Below are 11,936 nucleotides of genomic sequence, written 5' to 3'. Positions count from 1 at the left end.
GGATAAGCATAATTTCCAAGTTAAAAGATACTTGTAGGAAAACTAGGCAAGAGTTTACATAGGAAAATATTTCAGGTGAGCTGACAGACACTGAAGGGATTAAAGGAGAAAATTCAAGCAGAATAGAACCATAGAATTGGACAGGTTGGAAAAGACCTTCAAGATCATCAAGTCCAACCACAATCTAACCATGCTACCCTAACTGTAACAACCCACCGCTAAACCATGTCCCCGAGCACCACATCCAGATGGTTTTTAAACCTCTCTACACAACAGAACAGCTGCTAAGTGAATACTGTGATCCTGTTTCAAGAAGGGAGTGTGTAATAGAGAGAGACAGGAAAACACATCAGAAGAGGCAACAAGTTAGAAACCACTGAAGTTTTGCAGTGCCACTAACAAAATCACAGCATGGTGAAGGATCCCTGGGCATCCTACCCAGAGCAGGGTCAGCTACAGCAGGCTATCCAGAGACAATACAATTCCTTTGGGCAATGTGTTTCCACATTGACAATATTCATATTAAAAATTGTTTTCTTGTGTTCAAATAGCAGGGTTTAATTTGTGCCCATTGCTTCTTTTCCTGACGCTGGGGACTACTGAGATGAACCTGGCTCCCTGTCCTTCCTTCCCTGGGCCTTCTCACACGGTCCCAGCTCTCTCAGCCTCTCCTCATAGGAGGTGCTTCAGTCATTTAATTAGCCTAATGGCTCTCTGTTGGGCTTGCTCCAGGAAAGCCACATCTCTCTGGTACTAGGGAGCCCAGAACTGGAGCCAGCACTCCAGGTGTGTTTTGCCAGTGTCTTCCTCGAACAGCTGACAGCATTCCCACTAATGCAGCCCAGGATGCTCTTGGCCTTCTTTGCAGCAATTGTGCATTGCTAGTCCAGCTGCCAATTTGGTGTCCACCAGGACCACCAGAACCCTCTCTGCAAGGGCTGCTTCCCAGCTGGTCTGACCCTGGCATTTACTGGTGCCCAGTTGTTCTTCCCCAGGGCAAAACCTTGTTACTTGATGAACTCCATGAGATTCCACTCTGCTCATTTTTCCAAATCTTTTGGCATGTGGGTGATAGAGGAGAGAGATAATGTGCAGAAATTTAAAAATGAATGTTCTGGTTTTCAACTTGCCATCATGGGAAATCCCTGTAACTTCAGCTCAAGTGAAAAGTCAAGCTATCCTTTTTTTTCTTGGAAAGCTAATTCTTGGTAATCCTCAAAAAATGGCACAGTGCTTTCTGCCTGTGGCTTCTCCTGATACTGTTCTGTTGGATTCCACTTGTCTTTACTCAGATCTGTCCCAAGATGAACAGGTATGAGTCAGCTGAAAACATGATGGCTATAATATATTCCCATATGTCACTTAAAAGTGGAAAAAAATTAATAACATCTAGAAAATGACAAAGCAAAACCAAACGTGTGTTTCCATCTTCCTTTGTGCTTTGTGGAAACTGAAAAATATTTTTTGCTCTTGTGCAGCTTGACAAAGTCAGTGGTGTTCAACAGTCTGTATTTAACAGTAACGATCTGTACAACCATAAGCATAAGCTGGCCAAAGGAACCTTACCACTGGGAATAAATACCCAACTCAGACTATGTTCTCATCTCTGGTTTTGATTCAATTCCTGCATTTGCTATAAAGGAAGCAACAGATTTACAACCCTGTAGGTAACAGAGGATAGCTGAAAGGCTGCCTGTCTGGTTTAAAGTTCATTTATTTTTATCTGCAAGTTAACACACAAATACATTCTGTTACAGATTTGGGATTTTGAACAGCTTTCAGAATGGCAATAATCTTTGCTGATCATTTTTCAGTACTACAGTCTTTTTCCCAGGCCTACCGTCAATTACAGTAAAAAGTAACTTACAAGGAATTTTTGTCCAGATAAATATTTGAAAGCCAAAATACATTCATAAAAACACTTTGTCTCAGAGCTTCCGTGTCCTTAATTTATCTACTGGTCAGCACGTGCTTTGTCCTTTGTAAGGAATCAATTACCAATTACCCACATACTGCAGGTTCGCTTTGAAAAACTGAAAGCAGCAACTCTAATGTCATCTCTACGTTGTTTGGCACAGAACAGCTGTGTTTTTAATGATTTTATTTACACTGGAGTTTCCTGATTTCTCTTTGAAAGACTGTGGCTAATGGCAGAACATGTCTTGTTGACGACCCAGAGCTGGACACGCTCTCACCCCAAAAACAGACACAGCAGTGGTATTTCCATAGCTTTTCTGTGCTCTCTCCAGTGTCTCTCATGCTGCCATCAGAGAAACATTTGCATGGATCTGAGTGGCAGGACTGGGCTATGCTCATACACTGCAATCAGGACAGCAAGAGTAACACAGTACAGCATGGGACTGCAATCCTGGAAGATCACATTTGGCACTTTGAGTTATATTTCTGATCATTTGACTTAATTCACAGCTGGCCCCATCCTCTTGTTCACAGTAATACTCGTTATCTTACTGGAGAAATTGAGTGCTAACTTATATTGCAGGCAAAGGGGACCATAACCCAGGCTACAAAAGAGGAGTAGGGTTGGGAAAGGTCATCTGTTTCTGGCCTGTCTTCCCTAACTCTTCCCATCCTCGGCAAGGACATGATGCACCACCTTAGTGTTGAAGCACAGGTCTGTCTATTAATGGAACATCTCCTTGCATCCCCCCTCCACCCCAGTGTGTACATGTGAAATACAAGGCAAAATCTGCCCCAGTAAGCCCTTGCCAGTCCAAGTAATTTCCATTCCTGCTGTCTCTGGAAACAACTTGTGCCTAAAGAAAGGACAGTCCCAGGAGTTATTCATCTATTAGCCACAGTCACAGTATTTGGATCTCCTAAAAGAAACCACTGGTTTGTACTGGTACCCAGTACCAAGAGGCTGCACAATCAGCACAGGATGAAAAGGAGTTGTGTGAGATTTGTGATTCAGCAATAGCTGCCCCCCAGAGGAACAAGTCGTTAGGCAAATTATTTGCTGTGTGGTCCAGAAATACCTCTGCACATTCAGCAACAAGCACAGTTATTGTAGATGCTTTACTAATTCAACCAAAGATTTCAGAGATTCAAAAACGGAAATACAGACACTTTATCCAGAATGATTTGGAAGTACAAATAAACAAATGTAACATTCTTCAGGAGATGGATTTTAGTTGCATTTAATAAACATCAATAAATACTGAAAAAGACAAGAAAAAATAAAAAAGAAATGATGTCAACAACTTTAAATTGTCCCACGGACTATATTTATAATTTAAGCTGTTTTTTGTTACTTCTGCAAAGAGATTTTGTCCATTTCTAATTAAAAAAGGAAAAACAGCATATTGTTAATACAAAACCATGAAAGGGGCCACAACTAGAGCAGAAAAAATGGCACATCACTTAGAACCATATCACAATTTGGCAGGAATACTCCTAATGAACACCACATATGTGTGAGAAAAAGACAGCATCACAATTACAGGCATGAAACAGTGATTAACAGTCATTATCCAAAATGAAAATCAACATCAGTGGAAGGGAAAATGAAGACTAAAAAAGGAAAGAAAAACTAAGTAAAGTTTAAATGCCACCTTTTCATCATCATCTCCTAAGGCATATGTTGCATGCACTACCTCCCCTAGAAACAGGACAAAGATCCTCCATGCCCTATATGTTCCCATTCATTTAGTTTCACGAAGAAAGGTTTGAAAGAGCAGACCTCTGGGAAGAAATACTACAGACTTCTAAATTAGTGAAAGAACTCCCAGCATCGCTGTTATATTCTGGGTACGAGGAACTGGAAGAAATTATGTTTTTCAGCCTCTGAAGTGCAATGATCAATAGCAAAAGGAGGAAAGCTAAGAGACTAAGGAATATAGAAACATAGACGTAGACGTTGGATAAACGGCCAGGTGATGAATCCACAGATGTTGAAAGCGATGTGGGATACAGCTCCAGAAAAGTCCCATTTTCCATGTTTCCTACAAAACCAGATGACGGGTCGGGCTCCGACATTTTGGGACAGATCTTGTATTCAAAGGCAGTTTTAGCAGCATAACAAAAGGCTTGTCTCAGATGAGCACTCTTCCATCACAGCGAAGAGATAACAAGTCAGCCAGCAATCAGATCTACCCTTAACTGCTCAAGCCCAGGGCAAAGGAATAGTGTATTCTTCAGAGCTGCAAGGAAAAAAACAAAAAACGAAAACAAAAAACAAACAAACAAACAAACAAAAAACAAAAGGGAAAGATTAATTTACTAGCTAACGTTATTTAATGTGTACCTGGTACCTGGGACAATCCAGTTCTTAAGAGCAGCAATTCTTGAGGCATTAGTTAACTGCTGCCTTTATTACTCTACTTGTCAAAAAGCAGGAATAAAGATAAAATCCATTCTTCTCCAGGATTTCTTTGACTGAAGAACAGCCAATAAGAGTAGCTTTGCACTTTACATGGGACACACATACTGGAGTCCAAATTTTCCTTGTGGATAAAAGCTGATCTCCCTCTCAAGACGTCAGTTTGTCAGCCTAGAGGAAGGCTCTTCAACACCACTATGGGTGATAAATCCACCACTTTCAGTCAGTCTGTCTTACCCAAGGTGACCAGAATGGGAAAATCTGCCAGATCTGAGTCTTATTGATGAAATGGATCTGATGGTTTCAGAGATCAAAATGGACCTCACACTCATACTGTGAAGCTGATCTCAATGGTACTCACGTTTTGGTGAAGTGCTGCAGCTTTTGACACCTACAAACAAAATCCTGAGGAAACAAGCAGCCCCAGCAGCTCAGGAAACAAAATGGAAATTACACAAGAGCAGCAGAGCTTTGCCTTCAGTCACTCTGTGTTTAAACCTAGAAACTCTGGTGCTCAAGTTCAGAGTAGAACAAGGGAAGTGCATCAAGGTATGCTGAGCTGGTTCTTATTTTAAAACCAGTGTGGTCAATTTCCACGTGCAGTCTGGAAGAGCATGAGAAGGCTTGGTAATAAAAGCCAACAAGCTCTAGCTGAATTAAATGCAGTAAGCCATTGCTTTTGTTTTGATACAGAATAGATAATGCAAGGTGTAAGTGTGGAGGAAATTAAGTTCATTTTCTCTATGTAATTATCCGCATACAAGTTTTCTATCCACCCGTCGCAGAGTCATAGAAATAGAGAATTGAAAGGAACCCTCAAAGCTCTGAACAAAAACACCTACAGCTGGATCAGAGTGCTCAGAGCTTGGTTCAGTCTGACCCTGAATATCTCCAGGGACGGGGCAACCACTGTAACTCTTGGCAACTTGTCCCAGTGCCTCACCATCCTTACTGTAAAAAACTTCTTCATACCCAATTTACGTCTCCCATCTTCTAGTTTGAAACCATTTCCCCCATTTGTGGCCAACATACTCAGCCACATCGAGCTTTCCACACTCAGGAATCGAGCTTTCCTCTCCATTAGGAAAACAATAACCATACAAGTCTAAGTTCCTAGCACAGTCTGTCTCAACTTGACCTTGCTTTAGGCCTTGTCCTGTGATTTCAGCTTAATAAAATTATTCCTTAACTCACAGCTAGAGGCTTTGAGGAAAATCCCACCGATTTTCATGTCAACAAAGAGCAAACTGTCATTAACAGTAAGAAAGGCAGAATGAAGACCTTGAAGTAAAGATTCAGCAGTGCATGGTCTACTCCTGTGTGTCACACAACTGCTAAAGTATCTTCCAGTGTTTCCACTGAAGAGTCCCAGCACTACTCTATGCAATGTTCTGACTTCTATTTTTTCTTTTAACCTCATTACTTCTGGTAACTTTGAAAAGTTCCTCTGTCTTCAAGGAGGTGACACTTTTCGACACTTACTCTGACCACAGAAGTCCCAGTCTGAACTAAAGCTTAGGAAATACAAGATACTTTTCTGCTGGTGCAGCTTCTTCTCAAGAAGCTTTGAAGACAGCTACTGAAAAATGCTTTGCATCTACTGAAGTTATTTGCAGTTACTCATGGGATTTTTGCACTGTAAATTACATTTAGGAGGTTATGCCCCATGCCTCTGTGAACAAAGGCAATATTAATCAGTAGGCAAAGTATCTTATTTGTTTTAATCCTAATTTATTTTATATACTTCAGGGCTGCATCTATACTGCTAAATAGAACCAGTCAGGTCTATTCTTTGGTTCTGAGAACAGCTTGCATGGCACACTGCACAGAGATGGCTGAACTCTCTTTATGTCCATGGACAGGATGGCCAACTTGCATTTGGAAGTGAATGATGGCCACTGCTAACCTCACATATGTCCAGGCATGGCTTCCAGAGGGCTATAGCTGGCAGAAACCATGCCTGGAAGTGTGCTACTAATTCAGCACAAGAGCTAATGACCAGCCTATGGCCTGGCCTGGATTAATATATATTCACATCCATAATGTTTTGATGGGCAAAAGGTTACATTCCAGATGTTGTTTCATTGCAGAGCTTCTGGTAATCTTAATCAAGTATCCCAAAAGCCTACGAGATAAACAGGCGTACAACACTGCATCTGCAAATACCAGACAAAAACATTCCTACCCTTGTGGTAATCTAACTCACACAGATGCCTAAAATATATTTAAAGGAACTGATTTTATAACACTAATAGTATTTGTCCCAACAAGAAGCAGTATTTATTACAAGCACCTTAAGAAATAAATCACAACAGACTGAACAGAGAGATCATTATGAGATTATAGTCCTTTTGAACTAGCTCTTATTTAGTGATCCAAAATTAACTAATGGAACAATACATGTTCATTTCATGTTCTGGAAGTAGTTAAGCGTCTTACAGCTAATTTATCCTTTTTAAAAGATAAGCTTTGATATGGAAGATGTTTATCCTTGATTACTCGTCATAATGAAAAGCAGATCCATTAATAATTGAATTTCCCTATAATAACTTAAGGAATTAATTCACAAAAAATCTTTAATATGGCAGAAGTTTAAAGCCTTTAAATTCCTCACAAATTTGAAATCTGCTGTGTTCTACTTTTACCATTAATGGTTTTGGCCCAGACACAAGGAAGGGCTTTGGCATAGGACTTCCTTTGAAGCAAGTAAAAAATTTATGGTATTGAAGAGGACTAATCAGAAGCTTACAGTTAAGCAGAGAAGTGAGTGATTTGCCAGATCAGAGCCCTTATAGGTCTTATAATACCAGTTGGGCTATTTTTAACTGAGTATTTTGTGGTGAGATCAGTGGCACCATCAACTCCAGTTCCAAATGACTACAGCCCAGATTCCAGTTGTCTCACTCACACTGCGCAGGGATGTAACATAGAACTGGATCTCATCATACAACACATCTTCACCTAAAGTGACTCTTTAGGTAAGGCTTCTGGAAGAAAAAAAAAGTAAAGCGTGCTTTTTAGTCACCCATTTCAAAATATGCACCTAAAACACTGGGTCTTGTTCAGCCTTAAAGGGTTTTTACAAACCATCTGTACCCAACTGAAGAAAGTTAAAAGCAATGTCCTATGGGAGTGTGGACATATCATCTCCTAACATATGAACAGCATTCATAGGAAAAGCACAACAAGTGTACAGAAATAAAACAGATCCAAGGCTGATCCCTGATGAAGTTCCCTGGTGCAATCCCAGCACTGCAGATAGAGCTAGAAATCAGACAGCAGCTCAGCCAGTGACTGTCACTTGAAAGAGCAATTCTGGACTGAATTCAGCTACACACTGAGTGCACAAACCTCTGCCACGAGGCAAACCAGACCCTCTGGCTTCAAAGAGTAGCTCTATCCTGTGCACTACAGCTACCACCTTGGATCAGGTTCCTGCTCCTTCTGAAATGAGGAGGTAAGTCGTGCAACCACTTGTCTCTCTTCTGAGATCTAGTCTTCCCAAAGGAATAACCTCCAGTAAAGCCAGATGTTGGCTTCACTTTCTTCTTCTATAAATGGGTTTGTGCATTTCTGAAAACCACACAGAATAACATCAAGGCCAAACCTGGTCCCAGCAAAATGGTTATGAAGTTTGTCACCGACTTCAAAGTATAATGAGAAAATTGAAAGTGGCGAACTTCAGTAAACCCACTGCCTTCTGAGATCTGTAAAACTGATCAAGGGATTCAACTTCTGCAGTGGTCCCTTCTTTTCTCTTGTCTACTGCTGGAGAGGTGTTTTTGCCCTAAGCTAAAGACTAAATTTAAAGCACGATTGCTGAAATGACTGGAAGAGGAAAGGATCTCTTGCTCTGAAAGCAGGAGAATTTGTTTCTCTCTCGCTTTGTTGTGCTCCTTGAATGATCTCTGCTGCAGGAGAACTGCGACCTGCCTGCAGGAAGACTCAGTATTTGTGTTGTTAGTTGGTTTCAGGCAAACTTCTCAGAGGCGCCTCTTTAATCCCAGGACATAGATGTGCAACTTGAAGAGCCTTCATGATTCTTGAGTCCAATCCCACTGCTGCCCCAGGCCATACATACTATGTCTTTCCAATCTGGTTGAGTTTTCACCCTGCTATTACTCCACTGTTAACACCTCTTTGCTACTCTGATGACAAAATATTGATACCTACTGACACACTATAGAAAAAAACAAACAGGCACAGACATCACCTCCACTCTCTGCTGGCTGTAGATATAAAAGAGAGAGAAATCTTATTCTACTACTCCAACCACCAAATATGAGGGCCAGCACTCATGAGAAGGCTTTGCTAGATACACAGTGTCCTTTATACACGCTTTTTCAAACAGACCATTCTGTATTATCCTCCATTTGTGCATTGTTACTCCATTCATGTCCTCTATAAATCACTTTCTGAAGGTGACAATACTAACTCTTATTCTGAGTCAGGCTACCTGATAAATACTGTAAGCAGCTCCAGTTGCAGCTTGTCATCTTTTATTCTATCCTTTGGTAAGAGGGAGATAGACAAATTGACCTTCACAGAAAGCAAGACAAAGTGGGGAGGTGAAGATTAAGAAATTGTCACTACATTAGAACTAAATCTCAGTTGTCATGCAGTATCATGTCTGTGAAGGTGCACCAAAGCTATCAAGCTCACATCTCTGATGGCACCTATCATAAAAACTACTTCTGAAAATTGCAGTGTGGTCAGGGGGGAGGTCTCATGAGTTAGCATGTGTCCTGGGTGTTCAATTATGCGTAACATGTAAAATTTGATCTTGAACATTGTTGAGACATCAGTCATTTCCCTGTTCAATCTAAGGTGAATTTTAAATGAGTCTGCAGCACAATCCAAGAAGTCATGAAGTAAACGAAGAGCTTTTACATGTTCCAGTGTCACAAATCCTTTACCATCCAGTTGCCTGTACTGTATGTCTCTGAATACCTTGATGCAGCAACTCTACTTCTCCAGACACAGTGAAACTGAAGTTAATGGCATCTACTCACAAACACTGAGTCCCTAACAATGAACAGGAAGGAAAGATAAGTCTGATAGATTCATTTTCTTTGGATTTTATCAGCCACAGATAAGCACTTTGTTTTCTTTGTTCTTCCTGCCTTTTTGTGACTACAGGCTGAGAAATACCTTGGTTATTTCATGGGCTTCAAAGTGTTTAAGCGGACAGACAAATGCACATCAAAGGAAACCAGTAGTTTTAATTTTGGGTAAATCATATTTCTGTCATGATCATCCATTCGCTCCTTTACAGGTAGGACGGTATCCTATAAAAGTTATTTTCTTATTTTAAACCACTCCTAGCAGTGGAAAGTTTAATTTGCTTTTATAATTGTTACAACAGTGAGCTTCCTTTTCCCTTCAGACATCAGTATGGGATTTATCTGCCCTCCTACCCTAAAAACTTCAAACTACTTTGGCTGATTTTAGCCCAGAGGCAGAGGACAGAATATGGAATGGCTTGGGTTGGAAAGGACCTTCAAGATTGGACAGTTCCAACCTCACTGCCATGGGCAGGGCTGCAATGAGAAAAACAAGGTTTCTGCAGCCTTCTTCAAAACAGATGGCTCTGAGGAGGATAGGGAGTCTTTCAATGAGCCAGGGAAGGAGTGGTAAAGCTCACCCATGGGCATCTGTTCACAGAGCCTCAGGGCACCAGCCTTCATTCCCTCCATGCACGCTGTCCTTCCTCAGATCCAACTCCCCTGCTGGCACATACGCATGTCCTGAGGGACACAGAGGTGCAGATGGAAGAAGCACACTTGCAGTGATCACATGTGTGAAGCAGAGGAAAGCACAGAGACAGGGACAGGGCTGCTCCTTGCACTGCTCACAGATGTGTTCTCTGCTCTCTTTTGTCCTTTGTTAAGTCAAAGCCAGGAGCGAGTGGATAATGATATCATCCCCTCATGACCTGAAAAAAACTCCCTTTCCTTTGTCCAGCATCAGAGCAGACATGAAAGGAAAGTAATTGTAAAGACTCCCAGAAGACAGCCCAGGTGATGTCAGTCCTAGAATGAAATCTCCTGATGCTTAAAGATGCCTCCATCCTCAGCCCCATTATCATGGAGTTATTACTGCCTCCAAAAGCTGGCAGCAAGTTTTCACTAGATCTGTAAAAGAGATTAAGACTTCTCATGACCTTTGTAAATCTGATATAGATCTGAAGGCCAGACAGCTTCTTGTTTAATTTGCCTATCTTCCTTCCCACCACCTTTGTTTTATGTATTCATTTCCTTTACCATATAGGTCTATTTCACCACAAATGAACAACTCACATGCAACACAAAGCATTTAATGCCATTAAAATACCTTTACATGCTCATACCAAAGGACTGAATGAACTTTACATACAGGGAACCCTATAGCCTTGAAAAGTAGTTTGCTTTATGCTGGAAAGATGTATAATTTTAACATTTTGCAATTAAATCAGACAAAAGAGCTAGACAGAAGAGAAATTAATAATAATTTACTTGGTTGAAAATGTAGAAAGAGCAGGTAGGAAAGGCAAAGAATGAATTCTCACTTGGAGTTTACCAAGAATATGATCCTTCATTCTTACTATTATTTCATAAATGCCTTTGGCAATTGAAAAAACACAAGTACATAGGACCTTGTTTCTTCATGTCTCTGGACTCTCCAGGAGCACAGAATCCCTTTACCACTCTGCCTGGGGAACAGGATCAATCATCTACTTACTCAATATAAAAGTGCACAGAAGGAAAAGGAAAATCTATTTCCTGCCACAAGCAAAGTCTTTCCTTTAATTTATGATTTAATTTCATCTTTTATTACAATCTAATATGATTTAAATTTATGATTTTAAAAATCTATGAAGACAAGAGCCCAGATGGCTTGGTTGCAGGTCAAAATCAAGTTATATTTTGTTTGGGGTTTTGTGTGGGGCTGGGAAAAGAAGCCCCTCAGACCCATAAGGATACTTAATTTAGATAGGCTCAAAATGCCTTTATCATTTACATTTCCCATGTGTCTGCACACTATAGTTATTTATAACAATGCAAAGCAAAGACACTGTGACCTAAGATCAGACCTGAAGCTTCCACCCCTTCAGTCACTGTCAGTTGAACATGCTCCTTAAAAGTACAAGCAAAGAGAAGGAATACTTACAAGCAGGATGATAGAAGAATGCAAGTCAGAAGTCCAGTGTGCCAGATGTGGTTGGTTATCACACTCAAATCTAAAGGGCCTGCATGCTGAGAAAAACCTCTATAAAAAAGCAGATAAATAAAAGATGAAGAGTTTAATAATAAATACATTAATTAAATAAAAAACAAAACAAAACAAAAACAAAAACCATAAAGGAAAACCATGGAGGAATTTTGACTCTTTTCAGTGACAGAAATTTCAGAGAAAAACAAAGTGAATGGAATCTTGGCATGTTTTTCATTTCTGCTAGCCACATTTCTGCTAACTGTCCTGCTACAGCACTGCATATATAATACAAAAATCACGCTCATCTCCTGATCTGTGCTTTACAGACAAGTCTGAGTAATACCCTTCCTCTCTTCTTTTGCAATGTGCTCCTGGACCAAGACAGCCTGCTATCCCCTGGCAC

General features: G+C 40.5%; 1 protein-coding gene across 2 annotated transcripts; it reads right to left on the bottom strand.

The window, feature by feature from the left end:
• Nucleotides 1–1,601: 1,601 nt before the first annotated feature.
• On the bottom strand, nt 1,602–11,560 carry SERTM1 (serine rich and transmembrane domain containing 1). Of its 2 annotated transcripts, none has more exons than XM_065730201.1 (2): nt 11,489–11,560; nt 1,602–4,160 (listed from the first exon to the last, which is right to left on the bottom strand). In XM_065730201.1, exon 2 carries the CDS (start codon nt 3,994–3,996, stop codon nt 3,673–3,675), a length of 324 nt encoding a protein of 107 aa, XP_065586273.1. In that variant the 5' UTR covers nt 3,997–4,160; nt 11,489–11,560; the 3' UTR covers nt 1,602–3,672. The 2 variants fall into 2 exon arrangements, with proteins under 2 accessions (XP_065586273.1, XP_065586274.1); XM_065730202.1 differs by lacking the exon at nt 11,489–11,560 and adding an exon at nt 10,887–10,903.
• Between the last annotated feature and the right edge of the window lie 376 nt (nt 11,561–11,936).

Source organism: Cyrtonyx montezumae, unplaced genomic scaffold (assembly GCF_038088225.1).
Source record: "Cyrtonyx montezumae isolate F1298 unplaced genomic scaffold, pur_monq_1.0 scaffold_12, whole genome shotgun sequence".
Lineage (NCBI taxonomy): Eukaryota > Metazoa > Chordata > Aves > Galliformes > Odontophoridae > Cyrtonyx > Cyrtonyx montezumae.
The sequence above is the reverse complement of the archived record's forward strand: the minus strand, read 5'-3'. Positions and strand labels throughout refer to the sequence as shown.

What these genes read in the sequence shown, in the direction of transcription:
- SERTM1 (XM_065730201.1), bottom strand. Translation starts at nt 3,996, where the DNA reads ATGTCGGAGCCCGACCCGTCATCTGGTTTTGTAGGAAACATGGAAAAT.